The 16,029-nt window shown below is 37.9% G+C and overlaps 1 protein-coding gene across 2 annotated transcripts; it reads left to right on the top strand.

Annotated features, from left to right (window-relative positions):
• Positions 1 to 2,541: 2,541 nt before the first annotated feature.
• LOC113645671 (protein SSUH2 homolog) lies at positions 2,542 to 15,378 on the top strand. 2 transcript variants are annotated; one of them, XM_027151395.2, is made up of 13 exons: positions 2,542 to 2,699; positions 3,053 to 3,117; positions 7,395 to 7,484; positions 8,350 to 8,425; positions 9,787 to 9,916; positions 10,053 to 10,113; positions 10,257 to 10,378; positions 11,284 to 11,346; positions 11,433 to 11,515; positions 11,664 to 11,756; positions 12,357 to 12,462; positions 12,628 to 12,735; positions 12,966 to 15,378. In XM_027151395.2, the coding sequence occupies exons 1-13, from the start codon at positions 2,677 to 2,679 to the stop codon at positions 13,104 to 13,106; spliced, it is 1,161 nt and encodes a 386-aa protein (XP_027007196.2). In that variant the 5' UTR covers positions 2,542 to 2,676; the 3' UTR covers positions 13,107 to 15,378. The 2 variants fall into 2 exon arrangements, with proteins under 2 accessions (XP_027007196.2, XP_027007195.2); XM_027151394.2 differs by lacking the exons at positions 2,542 to 2,699; positions 3,053 to 3,117 and adding an exon at positions 6,697 to 6,847.
• The last annotated feature ends 651 nt before the right edge of the window (positions 15,379 to 16,029 follow it).

A 16,029-nucleotide genomic window follows, 5' to 3' on the forward strand; every position in this document is an offset into this window, starting at 1 on the left:
GGAAGTCATTTTTATTTAAAAAAAAAAACACTGACAAAAGGAAGTTTTATAGTAATCCTGATGTAGATTTATATGTATAGGTCTCTACTGAACACGCTATAGGAGACAGTGTTGAAGAAAATCCCTAAGAATCCCCACATGAGGAGGAAGCTTGAGAGCAAACAAACTCAAAAGCTGCTGTCGTTGGCTGCACAGTCTTTATTCCCTTTTGAATAAGGGCCATCATCTGGAACCATAAAATAATAATTGTCATTAGCGTTGCATGCAACATCTGGCAACCCTTTCTCACTGATCCATGGCATGAAAGAATGGAAGAGTTTGTGTAAATGTACATGTGGGAAAATGTATTTCTTCACTGCAACCAAACAAACAAACAAACAAACAAACAAACAAACAAACAAATAAATAAATAAATAAGGAGGCATGGTGGCTTAGTGGTTAGCACATTTGCCTCACACCTCCAGGGTTGGGGGTTCGATTCCTGCCTCCGCCTTGTGTGTGTGGAGTTTGCATGTTCTCCCCGTGCCTCGGGGGTTTCCTCCAGGTACTCCGGTTTCCTCCCCAGGTCCAAAGACATGCATGGTAGGTTGATTGGCATCTCTGGAAAATTGTCTGTAGTGTGTGAGTGAATGAGAGTGTGTGTGTGCCCTGCGATGGGTTGGCACTCCGTCCAGGGTGTATCCTGCCTCGATGCCCGATGACGCCTGAGATAGGCACAGGCTCCCCGTGACCCGAGGTAGTTTGGATAAGCGGTAGAAAATGAACAAAAGAATTCAGATGACACTGTGATTATAAATCAATAGTATTTATGATTAATTAGGTGGAGAAGGGTAAAGACAAGAAGAGTGTATTTCATATGATAAGGTCAATAACGTCAGGACAGTTCATGACTGTTAGAGTATATAGCTGAAAATAGGAAGTGAGAGCTGTTGTAGTTTTAACATCCCGTTGAGATTGCTCTCACAAATGCAAATAAATTCTCTACCCCTAACCCAGTTCTAAATAAATTATACCAATGCAATTTACCCTTGTCATTTCTCAAGCAAGGGGGGCAAGGTGGCTTAGTGGTTAGCACGTTCGCCTCACACCTCCAGGGTTGGGGGTTTGATTCCCGGCTCCGCCTTGTGTGTGTGGAGTTTCTCCCCATGACTTGGGGGTTTCCTCCGGGTACTCTGGTTTCCTCCTCCGGCCCAAAGACATGCATGGTAGGTTGACTGGCATCTCTGGAAAATTGTGTGTGATTGTGTGTGCCCTGTGATGGGTTGGCACTCCGTCCAGGGTGTATCCTGCCTCGATGCCCGATGACACCTGAGATAGGCACAGGCTCCCCGTGACCCGAGAAGTTCGGATAAGCGGTAGAGAATGAGTGAGAGTGAGTGAGTGGTATCCTCTCTAGAATGTACCTTGCCTTGTGCCATGAGTTCCCTGAGATATGCTCCAGGTTCCCTGTGACCCATTATTGTAAGAAGTGAAGAGATGTCAACGTACAAAACTCCATGACAACTGTGTGAATAATAAATAACATAATTCTATATAATGATCTTTATTTTACTGTAGTAGAGCTAAAGGTTGTTAACTCTTACTGATGGGCTTGGAAAGGATGATTTTATAGCTTTCATTAAAAGTAGAAACCAGGAGCTTCCTAGTGTTTGTCGGTCATTGATTGCACATGATAGTTCAGTGGATTTCTGCATATTGTAGAATAAATTCACAGACTGTTGTCACATCAATTACATCATATTACATCAATTGTGATGAGCACAGGACCACAGCCTTCACTGGACACATGGGCCTAAAGACACATATTTTATAGTCTACTCCTTCTCATTAACTCAACGTAAAAAAAAAAACAAAACAAGACGCTATTGTTCTCAGTGTAGGACACAACCTCGAGAACTATGATAAACAAAGGAAGGAATTTTGCTCATAATGAACTCATTGTGCCAAGAAATCACCGACTGGTTATTGAATATATGTGATTCCTGGTGAAAAGAACAAGTCTGTGTGTTAATAAGAAACGTTATGCAAGATGTTTGTATTGTGTATATCTGATTTTTGAGAGAAAAATCTAAGCTCTGTAGTGAATAAATCTAACATTTACAGCATTTATACACCATTTTAAATGCAATATGTGAACTAGAGGGTAAAGAAGAAATAATATATTATTATATAATATATTAGATTTAATAATGATATATTCATAGTATTAATAATGAATTATATATTATTAGAAAAATGTTATTTCTTGTGAAATAAGGTGAAAATAATGGAGATTTATTTTAGCTTTAATCTGATTGGATGTGCTGTAACTGGAGGGAAGGTTTCATTTCAGTCCGCTTATTCTTTTAACACAAAAAAACGAAAGTGATACTTAAATTCAATGCTTAGTTAATATAGAATTTATATTCTAAAGCAGCATAACGATCTTAAGACATATTTATAATTTGGAAAGTAGTAAAAAAAAATCCGCAAAATTATAAAACAGCTTTTTTTTATGTCTGTTATTCCAGGGTCGTGTTTGACATGCAAATATATTCAAAACCAAGATCGCTGATTGGATATAATCATGAGTCACATCTGGGTCACATGAGAGGTAAAGGGAAGTTGTCAGGACTTTCACCCTGAAAACTTCACTGCTTTAGTGGTTTAGTTTTTGTAAGTTTTCAACCTGATGATATGGATCGGAGACCAGTCTATAGGTAAGATGAACACTTTATCACACACACACACACACACACAGAGATACATATACAGACATAAACACACACACTCACATACTGTATACAGACATACACTCACACACACACACACACACACACATATACATACATACACTCACATATACAGACATATATATACACACACACACACTCACATATAAAGACACACACACATACTGTACACTCACATATACAGACATACACACACAGATACATACACTCACATATACAGACATACAGAACACACACACATTATTATTATTATTATTATTATTATTATTATTATTATTATTATTATTATTATTATTATTGTTGTGTTATATGTTTTCTAGTGATTATGGAGCCACACGTGGCATTGAAAACCCAGGATACACGTATCCATCATCTTCAGCACCAGGTAGAGCTATTTCTAGTTATTATTATTATTATTATTATTGTTGTTGTTGTTGTTGTTATTGTTGTTGTTATTATTATTAATAATAATAAATATTATTCATATTTACTAAGATAAACATACTAAACGATTCGACCTCGGTTTCTTTTCTCATCTAAAATGGAGAACTCGTCTATCATTCGGCTATCAGATGTCAGATAAACACTTGCAGCGTGTTTGCGTTTCTTTTCCTATTTACAACGTTTGTGTCTTTTCCGCTGCGACGTGACTCGTGATCAATGCGTTTTGTTACTGTTTAACGGAAAGTCGCTCACATCCGGTTGCTGGTTTATTCACCAATAGAATCGGGAGATTATTGTTGCGTCATTAAGTATCAGCCAATCCTCGCACAGGAGGTGATATTTGCCAGAATGCGAGGGCAAGTATTTGACCCTGTCTGACATTTTTTTTGGCAGATATTCTAGTTAATCGTTTATAATTAAAACAGATCAATAATAGCAGGTTCATTAGAAACAGCATTCAAAACAATACTGATACAACAAACGAATAGGAATATATTATTATAGTTAGTGGTAGTAAAATTCACATTAGTAACAGCTGTAAGTGAAACACCCCCTGGGATGGACGCCTTGCCCCATTGTCCAGGACAGTGCACAGGCTCTTACAAAGGAGTGATAGACCCCAGTGTCTATTAGGAAATCATTTAGTTACATGTCATTTTGTCGTTGACTTACTGAAATCCCCCTTGTTCATGCAACGTATATGCCGATGCAACGCATCATATCTCGCCATCAGCCAGGTTTCCAACATCATGTAGCGATATGGATCAGCTTGTTCTATTTTCCTCTAGCCACATTCAACATTTAAAATATATATATTTCAATTATAGATAAAGGATACATATAAATGTAAATAAAAGCGATCAGAGCTTTCTTGAACTTCTGATAATTAAAACTTATTATCGTATAAATCTTAGTCAGTTCACATAAATCTATCTTGCAGTAGCATTTATGGCAATTGGAATCGTAATTGTATTCAATTCATATTCAATTGTTTCATTCCTTTAACCAAGTTTTCTACTTTCAAAGGTTTTTATCAAACATCAGTTGCTTTTGTTCCTCTTCCCTATCCCGTTTAGCTTCTCTACGCTTCTTCCTTTTTACCTTTCTCATTTGTTTTTGTTCACTTTGCTTTTGGGCAGGAATGTAAAAGTCTCTTAAAGTGTATTTGGGTTGAGTTTTAGCTTTGGGTCGAGGGGAATTCACGAATCCTAATAGGTGAACTCCATTCTCAAATATTCCTACAACAACATACACACGTACACTCACACACACACACTCACATATACACACACACTCAAACATAAAACACACACACACACACACACATACACACACACACACACACACATTCACCCAATGGCTAATTTACGGTAGCTAAATCAGAAAACCTCCAAGTTTTTTAATACAATCAAAGCTAATGTCAGGTCATCTAAGTAGTGGGCTTGTGAGTCTTGCTCTCTGTTTTAGTTAGGATTAAGATGGAGTAAAAGCTGGTGTAGGTGTCAAGTCAAGAAGCTTTTATTGTCATTTCAACCATATATAGCTGTTACAGTACACAGTGAAATGAGACAACCTTTCTCCAGGACCAGGATGATACATAAAACAAAGACAGAGCTAGGGACTTTGTAAGTTAGTCCTAGATACATAAAGTGCAACTATGCAAACTGTTGTAAGACAAGACAATACACAAAAACAGCACCAGTGTAAATACTGTGTGTCCAGTCAATATTGTGTATGCAGAAATACTGGAATGAACACATTAGTACGGTGGCCGAGAAGTGCAAAACACATTAACAAATCCGAAAACACAATGACAAGTCAGACAACCCGGAAACGGTTGTTATAGATTACGAATGGAAACTTACCGATCATCGGACAAGACACCTGTCATTCACCTGTATATCTTGAATGACAGGTGTCTTGTCCAATGATCGGTAAGTTTCCATTCACAAACTATACCTACCTCTTCCGGGTCGTCTGAGTCATCGCACGAAACAAATCCGAAAACATATTAACAAATCCGAAAACACAACAATTCAGACAACCCGGAAGAGGTTGTGATTGGAACACTTACTGATCATTGGACAAGACACCTGTCACTCAAGGTATACATGTAGTATTGTGTAAAACAGCAAAAGACTGAAATGTGAGACAGCATGCGCAAAGAGCAAAAAACAGTGTTTAAAACAGCATGTAAACAGTTTGCTGGATATATTATATAAGAGTGTGTGTCAAAGGCAGGTGTAGAGGTGTTCCTATTAAAGTGGACGATTAGTGTATAGGTTACCGGCATTATATGGCATACTTTTAATGAGGTCTAATCTAGCTCCCTTTTGAAAATCTTTAGGCACCCGGATATATTATATATCATATATAAGTGTATATTAAAATTCATATTAAAATGTAAGCATTTCCTTCATGTCTTTTTCACGACTCCTTCTTGCCACTGCTTGCTTTCCTTGTCTCACTTCTTGCTAGAGGAGGTATGAATGATATGAATGATATTTTGGAAATGCATAAAAAGTCATAAGGAAATTCCACCTTCTTCCTATGTCCTAAATTTGTCGTTTGATATGCAAATGTTCATGACGACTCTTGAATATGGTAATTAGTCAGTGACGTCACCTAGCGGCGTCAGACCCCCCTGTAGGTTCCTTCCTGTAATTAATGGTACTTGCAGAGCAACATTCTTGGTATCTTGTATGCTTATTAATGGTGCTTGCAGAGCAACATTCGTTACCTTGCATGCTTATTAATGGTGCTTGCAGAGCAACATTCGTTATCTTGCATGCTTATTAATGGTGCTTGCAGAGCAACATTCGTTACCTTGCGTACTTATTATTATTCTTCCGGACAAAACTTTGGCATGTAACTTGTCCCACAGCTTTTGTCTTAGACCCATGATGTTCGCACAGTGGGCGAAAAAGCGGCCAAAAAAATCCCATAGACTTTATGATTTACGATGCGCAGAGCTCAGGAACGGCTTCTCTCTCTGTGCTCTCCTAGTGACTGTAGATGTAAAGGAAACTCTCAATGATTACAAAAGTATTGGCCCCCAATTGTTCAATTATCTATTGTTCATTCAACATTAAGAATTATATGTACTGTTCTATGCAGTATAATAATAAGTAGAATCCCATAATGACTGCAATATGGACATGAAATCTTCAAACCCTCAGTAGCCACTTTTGTCCAAAAGTATTGGCACCTCACCGGGTATTCTGGTGACGGCACTCGACACCACGTGATGTCATGTATAGCATAACATGGACATGTCATATATCAAAACACTAGCCCAATGAGGGGAACTGCCTCACGCGAAAATAAAAAATTAGCACAACATTGACATTTGACATACAGTATCAAAACAATCAGCCCAATGAGGGGAACTGCCTGACATGTATTCTGGTCACATCACGGAACGTTGCGTGATGTCACGTGAAAATCAAAAATTAGCACAACATGGACATGTGACATATCAAAACACTCAGCTTAATGAGGGGAACTTCCTCAAGAGTATAAAGAATGACGTCATATGCTTGTCTCCACGAGTGCCGAGATTTGCCACGTGCAAGCACCATTCACATTTTCTTCAGGAAATGTACATTCTAGTTCCTGCTGCTCTTCACTTCACTCAGGACTTATTTCTCTGACTTGCTGTAGGTTTAAGGGTATGTGATCGGATTATGATGCTGTTTATTGAAACGAACATTTAGGCTGCGGTTGTCGCTGTAAACAAAAAGGGGCGGGGCTGTGTGTAAACAATGGGAGATGTGTGTAAACAATGGGAGATCCGGAGAAGGTGATGAACTTCTCTGGTGAACTTGATCCTCGGGAATCAGTTTATACTCACTTTAGTCATGCGTGTGTGTGTGAGAGAGAGAGAGTGAGTGAGTGAGTGTGTGTGAGTGAGTGAGTGTGTGTGAGTGAGTGAGTGTGTGTGAGTGAGTGAGTGTGTGTCTATGTGTAATTGTTACTTAAACTTTATTCTTATTATTACATCCAAACACACATTAAACAGCATGTTGCCCCATACAGATGTGTTTTTATTAAACAAATGTGAGTTTTTATTATACAAATGTGAGTTTTTTATACAAATGTGAGTTTTTATTATTTTTCTCCCCTATTAAAATAATTCTACTGTTTTCTTTTCTTTGAGACTCGGGATTCATGTCATGTGTAACAGGTTTCATGAGTTTTTTTGTTTTGTTTTTTCAGCCATGTCTGGAGCCCCCGCACTTCCCACAGCGCCCCCTGCTGGATTTTATGACACAGTCCCGGGATATGAAGGAACATTAGCCGGCGGAGGTGAAAAGTGTTAATTTCGAAATATTTAAATATAAACCATAAACTTCAGAGAGGGATTCAGTCACAAATGTAGTTGTTTTTTTTTATTATATTTTTTGCAGTAACTGTAAATAAAGTAAAGTCATACTGTCTTTCATATGTAATATAAATCCCTCTGACATCTTTCTAACTTTGTTCATATTTGTCTTTACAAACATTATATTCAGTATTTAAATAGACAGTATTTAAATAAATAAATAAATATGAAGCAGCGAATATAATTATGGGGAAAGAAACTGTTCCTGTGTCTGGCAGTTTTAGTAAGCAAAGTTCTGTAGCGCCTGAGACAAGGGAGGAGTTGAAAGAGGTTGTGTCCAGGGTGAGACTTTGTGAAAATAAAATATCGAACTTGTGACGATCAGTTGAGACTCAACAGTAAACCATAAGATGCCCTAAAACACTATTTAGTTTTAAAATAAATAAATGTGTATTTTTATAGTTAATAATACACATGAATTCTGATCAAGTTATACATCATTTAATAAGTAAATAAAATCAGAATAAGTATATTTTATTTTAGAAAAAAATTCTGGTCTATTTTAAGTTGCTGTATCACTAAAGCATTAAACGGTCTAATAATTAGCCTACGAGAATTATTAAATAAGATTGTTTCTATAGAGACGTGGACTAATATAATGAATTATAGTCTATATAACATCAGGTTTGTTTTTATTTCTATTTGTATATTATTTTATAATTATTTTATACCTGTTCTACAGTAAAAATGCACTGTGTTGTGTTTTGTTCTTCTTAATCAGAACAGACTGATATAAAGTTTAGTCTGTTTTATTACTTTATTTTTTTTTCTCTCTCTGGGTTTTTGCAGGAGGGTTTCTTCCTCCTCCGATGCCCTCGGCGCCTCTGCCTGTGGCGGACAACCTGCCTGCTCAGACCAACTGGAAGTAAGAACCTTTTCACTCTCTGTGTGCGTTCTTACGCGGTAAAAGTGTCACACGCTTTTCTTTATAGTGACCGCGGTAGAATTATTTCTGTATGTTTTTGTTCTTCTAAAGAACCTTTTGATTTCTGGATCTTTAATCAGAATCAGGTTTATCAGGTTGACACAATTTGGTTCCGGCTGTTTGTGACTCTCAGAAGTAGACATAAATAACGCTATACTAAACAATACGAGATAATACAGACTATACGAGACAACACCGACAGTATATTAAACATGAATACAAAATATATGACTGATCAATTATGTACATAAAGTGTGAGAAGTGCATAGTAGTGCAAATAATATTGTGTAATATGCTTTTTGTACAACATCAGCAGTAGTGTGTGTAATATATACAGATGATGTGATGACTGACAGGTCTGATAATGCAGCACTTATAGATATGAAGCAGCGAATATAATTATGGGGAAAGAAACTGTTCCTGTGTCTGGCAGTTTTAGTAAGCAAAGTTCTGTAGCACCTGAGACGAGGGAGGAGCTGAAGGAGGTTGTGTCCAGGGTGCGAAGGGTCAGTAGTGATTTTTCCTGCCCGGGTTCTGGTTCTTGTGTCGTACAAGTCCTGGGGTGTGGGCAGGGTGGCAACAATTATTTTTTCTGCTGTTTTTACTGTGCATTGCAGTCTGTTCCTGTCGTGTTTAGTTGCTGCTCCAAACCAGGATGTCTTGCCATTTTCATTTAGAGATCACTGGCATAATTCTGTATTCACTGTTCCATCAATGAACCAATTCAACCAATAAATTATCGATAGTAAACAAAACAACATTTTACTCAACCCAGGTTAAAGGTTACCCAGGTTAAAGGTTAACCAGATGAACTGAAAAAAATTTTCACATGCGATTCTTGTACGAATGTGATTCCTTTTTCATGTACGATTCCTGCTCAGCATTCGTTTCATTTCTATTCATGTGAATTTTTTCTAAAGATTCTTTATCTCTATCATTTTTTCTAATGATTCTTACATGTGATACATTTATTTTCATGTGATTCCTGCACATTAATCTTTAGGGTTATGAATCATGAGTCAGTCTCTGTATCAATGTGCTACAATTGGGCTATAAATGATTCTTACAATTTATCTTTATTTTCAAAGGAATACAAATTTTAAGAAAATGTATTTGCAAACTCAAAATATAATTTTTCTCTTTTTTCTGCTGTGCTCACTCACAAACTCGCCCGTTTGCTTACATTTTGAGTATCAGCTTAAACAGAACGTCTATCGATGGCTGAAAGTTTATATCTGTCTTCATCCACTGTTATTGTTGCTTTATTTCTTTGACCGTTGTTGCTTGTTCTTGGTTTCCAGTATAACCTCCATCACAGAGGAAGCCGCACGTGAGGCCTTCATGAGCTACGCATCCAGTAAGTGCTGTTACAGCACTGCGCCGGTCCGAGATGGAGTGATCACCAACTTGGAGCCTTTCAACACCTACAGGGTGGGTTTGTAATATTTTTAAGGTTCATTGTTCATTTAAAAAGGTTTGTTTATGCAACGGATACACATGGAGATTACGGTGATTAATTGCTTCTGTCGACATTTGCTTTTTTTCTCGTCCTGGTCCTTTTTCTTAGTATCGCTTGGAGACCTTCACTGAGACGAGATCCTCCGAATGGAGTCATGAGCCGTACACAGGTAAAAAAATAAGCTGAAACTCTCCAGTCAGGTCTTGTGCATGTTATCCCTATAATTAGAGACATACTGTAATTAACAGTGTCATCACTCTGCATTAAACAACAATACAATCTTATTGTAAGCTGGTGTGTGATGTGTTTCAGGCCAGCCTGTGGATGCTTCCATCCAGCCTGCCCCAGCGCCATGGGCAATCACGGCCCAAACCCCCGCTTTCTTCCAGGATCAAACACAGAACATCAGAGTGCCGTATACCTCCTCAGTCAAGGTAAAGCAATCAGAAAACTTCAATTCTCAGCTTTTCAGTCACTAGAACCGAACATGCCTACTGATCCACTGCTGTCCCAAACTCATCACAGAGTCCTACAACTGTCCCAGACCCAGAAATTTGCATTGTGGGAATCTGCGATTTCACTTCTTTCTATATAATGCAGATTGAACACCAGAGGTCCCAATCTGTACGCATAGAGTTCAAATGCAACATGCTCATGTTGGAGAACTTATTAATTTATTTTTAAGACCTGGTGAACTTTTAGTACATTTTGTTTCGAGTAATAAATCTCTTTGTAGTTATTTTTGATATATTTAGAGACCTTATATATTAGATACCTACCACTGTATCAAACTCATAAAGACCTACCACTGTCCCAAGCTCCTCATGGACACCTACCACTGTCCGAAACTCCTCATAAAGACCTACCACTGTCCCAAGCTCCTCATGGAAACCTAACACTGTCCCAAGCTCCTCCTGAAGACCTACAGCTGTCCCAAACTCCTCCCGAAGTTCTGCTACTGTCCCAAACTTCCTGTAGAGACCTACCACTGTCCCAAACTCCTCATGGAAACCTACCACTGTCCCAAACCCAACATCAAGTAGCACCACTGTCCCAGTCTCCTCATTAAAGTGTGACCTTCTCTCCAATCTCATCAGGAAGCTCCACCATTTTCTTGTTTTCTGTTCAAGAAACCCTTGACTAGCTTTCAGTAGAGTACATGTCAGTTTTCGGCATGCCTTTGTTTTGATTTTCATCTATAACAATATCTTACAACTTTGAGGTTCACACAAAAGCACTTGACAAACGTGCCCTCCTGTCAGCCTGGTGGTCTTACATTCACTATGAAGTTCACACTGCTAAGTATAAAAAAGCAAACCGAATTTATGCTGCTCCACAGAACTGTCATACCTGTATGGGAATGGGAAAAAAGCCATGCAAGGACTGCGCAGGCTCTGGGAATGTGAGTCACCTTTTAAAAGTTACTTCAGAATACGTTACTCCACCGTGACGACGTGAACGACGAATCAAAACGCGATCTCTTTACAGAAAGTCTGCTGGGTTTGTAAAGGCAGCGGGTTTCGCCATGGAACCGACCGCTGCACACACTGTCACGGCTGTGGAAGAGAAAAGTAAGCTACGGTTATTACAGCTTTATGTTCCCAATACAAGTGGATACTGACTTGGAAACATGAATAAGTTTCTGTATTTTTGAGACAAAAGATGAAACGATCTTATCTTTTAACACGTGTGTGTGTGTGTGCGCGCGTGGGGACGCAGCTGTGGCAGGTGCCTTGGAAATGGCTCCCGTAATTGTGAAACGTGTCGAGGGAGGAGGCAGCTCCTCGTCTTCATCACACTCAAGATCCAGTGGTGAGATCTCGTGCTTTCAAGAGACTAGATATTTGTTTTTTGGAATGGATTAGACCTAACAGCAGTTGCATCAAATTAAATAAAATTTTTTATTTGTCACATACACATACACACAGGGTACAACATGCAGTAAAAACTGTCCGGTATCAGTAAAATAAAATAAAAGCAATAAAAGTATAAAAAAGCAAAAAATAAAGTAATAATAGAATAATAAAAAAATATAAACTATATAAGAAAACTATATTAATATATGAAAATATAGATGGAGAAATCATGTATATACTGTACATATGCAGAAATATACATATAACATAAATGTGTATGGTTTTTAAGATTGTCCTTAAAGTGTCCAGGTGCAGTATGGTGTGTAAATAGTGTATAAAGTGGCACTGTGCTGTGCAAGTCCAGAGTTGAAGTGACAGTGCAAAAAAGGGGGGGGGGGGGGGGGGAGAGAACAGTGGGGATGGAGAGAGAGGTCCAGTGCTAGATCCTGGGTGTCTCCTGGACTGCGTACATGCTACTGAAGTGGGTATTGATTTATAATTATCAAAACAAAGTGTGACTGAAGTGTGATATCTGTCCATGTTTTGTTCTCTTTAGGACTACTTATAAAGACGATTTTGTGGTGGAGCAGGCGAGCGGGCTGAGATCGGAGAATCTCAACAGGGTCACGGGAAGGACAATGTTCAAAGACTCCCAGTACATGGTAATGATACACACACATACACACACACAAACACACAAGTCTTGACCATAATCGTTTCTTCTGTGTTCCTTCAGAGACTGTATCAAACAGATTGTGGATTGTGTGTGTGTGTGTGTGTGTGTGTGTGTGTGTGTGTGTGTGTGTGTGTGTGTGTGTGTGTTACAGCTTTACCCGGTGATGGGTTTCCCCAACCCTTCACTGAGCCAAGCGTCTGAGCGTTTAACGCGAGAACATCAAGCCAAATATTTCCAGACTTCTCGTGTTCTGCAGCAGGTACTGCGACTCTTTACTCCCGATGTTAGTAGCACATTAACATGGCTATAATGTTAACAAGATTTTATGCTAGAATTAGAATTAGAGAAACAGGGTGTGTGTTTAACTTTACCAGGTCACTTTACCAGTGTTTTACTCCTCATACCTTCATTGAAATTAATTTCATTTGCATAGCTATGTTAACAGTCGTCATGGTAACATGACTGATTTGAGAATCTTTCCTTCTACAGCGCCATACCATCGAGCTGATCCCCATCACCCGGGTGAGCTATGCTTGGAAAGCGAAGTCCCACGTTTACTTTGTGTTTGGGAATGAGTACACGGTGTACACCGACAGCTACCCGGCCACATGCTGCTGCACGGTCATGTAGTCCCAGTAATTCCCAGTAATGTAGTCCAGATGACAAAAGTCATGAAAAAAATCATTTTTATCACGTCATAGTCTTTACTGATTAGCGTTTACAGTATGTATGTAATCATCAGCATTAACATCAGCGTAACACAAATTCTCAGCAGAATCGTTTTTTTACGACTCTTCGAACATGCGATTCCACTCCAAAAAGAGAAGCTGGTTCAAAGAGTCGACTCGTTCAAAGAGTCAACACATCACATCGAGCTGGCTGCCAAAAATGAGGCTAATCAGCTTATTAGTGTCAGCTTTCGTCTTTTCACCCGGTTTGTTTCCACATCATGACAATATTACGATACAAAGAAGTATATTCACAATAAATATAATATAAAGCACACAGAACTCACACTGCCTTTAATTACATGCCACACACGCAGAATGTTCACTATTACACTAAATACTAAAATATATTATATATACAGGTGTGTACTATTGTGACATATTATTTAGTACCAAGTGTAATTTGGGACACAGCGCGCTTGTAACGGACAATTCTGCCTTGTTTTTAAGTGAGTCAAATCTTTATATTTTAATAAAAATAAATAAATTAATTAATTAAATAACTACCTTTCACTGCATTTTATAAAATGTCATTTCTGTGTAATTCGGTGTAACCTTGCGCTCCGCCGCCACAGCCTGTGTCTCAGTGTCGGTCTCGAGCCTGGATAAAATAGGAGGTTCATTTCAGGAAGGACATCCGTGTTATACCTGTGCCAAATTAGGGAGCAGCTCGAGAACAACACCACGGATTTAATTAAATGTGAAATCTTCGAGGTGTTAAAAACAAAAAACTGGCATTTAAAGTAAGCATCTTTTGTTTTGCTGTGCTACTTTTCCATTTATCTTGAATCATGGAACGATTTTGATAACATATTTTTATTGTCATTAATGGTGTAAGTCTTAAAAATAACTCTTCTGTATAAAAGTTAGTGATGAATGTTTTAGCTAATTATGTGACACAAAGAGCTGAAGTTACTAACCAATGCCTGTGAAACAGTTTATCGTCACACCCAACATTAAACTGATTACATCGTCATCATCATCCTCACTATCTTCGATTTCGAATATTAATTGCATGCCGTTTAATCTCCATAGCAACCACCAACAGTAATGCAAGAAAAGAGCTGAAAACGATTGTATTGTTATGAATGATGTCATTCTGTTATGTTATTTCTGTTCATTGCAGTTTATTATACTGAGTAGTAATGAATGTGATATATGTGTCATGTAATTCAGAGCGTATGTACAGTACATGTCTCTGGCGTCTTAACCAGCGTATCGATTTGTAATATTTACTCTCTATCTACATGTTTGGGACAAGACAGGATAAAGTTGAGCAGTGGAGGGTTAAACGTCTCATTCTGGAAGTAACGGTGATGTGAATTTTATTGATGTAGGGATTTAAGTAAGAAGCAGGCAAAATAAAAATGTTATTTCTACTGATAGCTTTTTGTTTTTTCTGTACTGTTAGCACTTATTGTATTTTATTGTATTGTGTTTTTTTAAGTCAGATCCGTCCAAAAAGCCATTTTTATTCCCACACGTGGCTGTCTTTGAAAGATTGTTGATGTAGTGGAATTTTTCACACCAGAGCCTTTAGAGCAGAAGACCAAAGTGTTGCAGTTTCTTGCAACATGACCAACGGCATTTTAACTTTAACAAAGAGAAAAAAATATTATAGCTGTTTTCAGTATCTGTAGTATAATAGGAATAAAGAGAATTCTGGGGATAACAGCAGAGATGGGGGACTCTAGTCATATGACATGACTTGAGTCAGACTTGTCGCAGACTTGAGACTTGCTTGACAAATATTAAAAAAAGACTTGACTTGACTTTGACTTGACATTCATTACTTGAGACTTGACTCTGACTTGAGTTAAATGACTCAAAGATGGGGGACTTGACTTGACTCTAGTCAGACTTAAGTGGCAGACTTGAGACTTGCTTGACAAATATAAAAAAAAAAGACTCGACTTGATTTTGACTTGACATTCATGACTTGAGACTTACTTGTGACTTGTACATGTGTGACTTACTCCCACCTCTGGATAATCACTTTATCTCACCAGACTGTCACTGTATTTAACTGATTTATTCATTACGAATTGATTTATGCCTTATATTCTCTTACTTTCCAATGCAGGCTGGAAATCTTTTCCTTTCATGTACAAATGAACACGATTGAAATTTATATTGTTGGTTTTTTGTACTTTAATAAACACTTTTTGAATACTCTCACTGTCAGTGGTGCTTCATATGATGAGGTAGAGATAGACAGACAGACAGATAGATAAATACAGACAGACAGACAGACTGACACACGATGAGAAAATAATGACAGAATCTTTCTTTTTGGGTGAACTATCCCTTTAAAACTGTTTTAGGACCACAAGCAGCTGCTGGCATGATTGAAAATTAGCAGTAAAAACATTTTAAACAGCATTTGGCCAATAGTTGGGCCTATTACCTCTTTACAAGGTTCCATACAGGCATACCTTAACAACCAGCTGTAGATTATAGCTTTGCACAATTAATTTACAAATATTACATATACTGTAGTAACAATATAGGCTCAGATAACATTTGGTTAAAGTTGAATTTCAAATCTGACACTGAGCCACCAAACTAGTTTGCAATGTTGAATCATAGCCTATTGGTAGCAAGCAAACCACTGGCATGTAGCCAAGTTTGCCATAGAAAACACTGCAAATTTATCATTATTAGTATGTTACTAGGTCACTACAATATTGTCAATAATCGGCTGATAATAACAAAAACTAGAATGTACATTTCCTGAAAAAAATATGAATGGTGCTTGCACATGGCAAGTTCCCCTCATCGTGCTGAGTGTTTTGATATATGACATGTCCATGTTGTGGTAACTT

This window comes from Tachysurus fulvidraco, chromosome 14 (genome assembly GCF_022655615.1).
Source record: "Tachysurus fulvidraco isolate hzauxx_2018 chromosome 14, HZAU_PFXX_2.0, whole genome shotgun sequence".
In the NCBI taxonomy this organism is placed as follows: domain Eukaryota; kingdom Metazoa; phylum Chordata; class Actinopteri; order Siluriformes; family Bagridae; genus Tachysurus; species Tachysurus fulvidraco.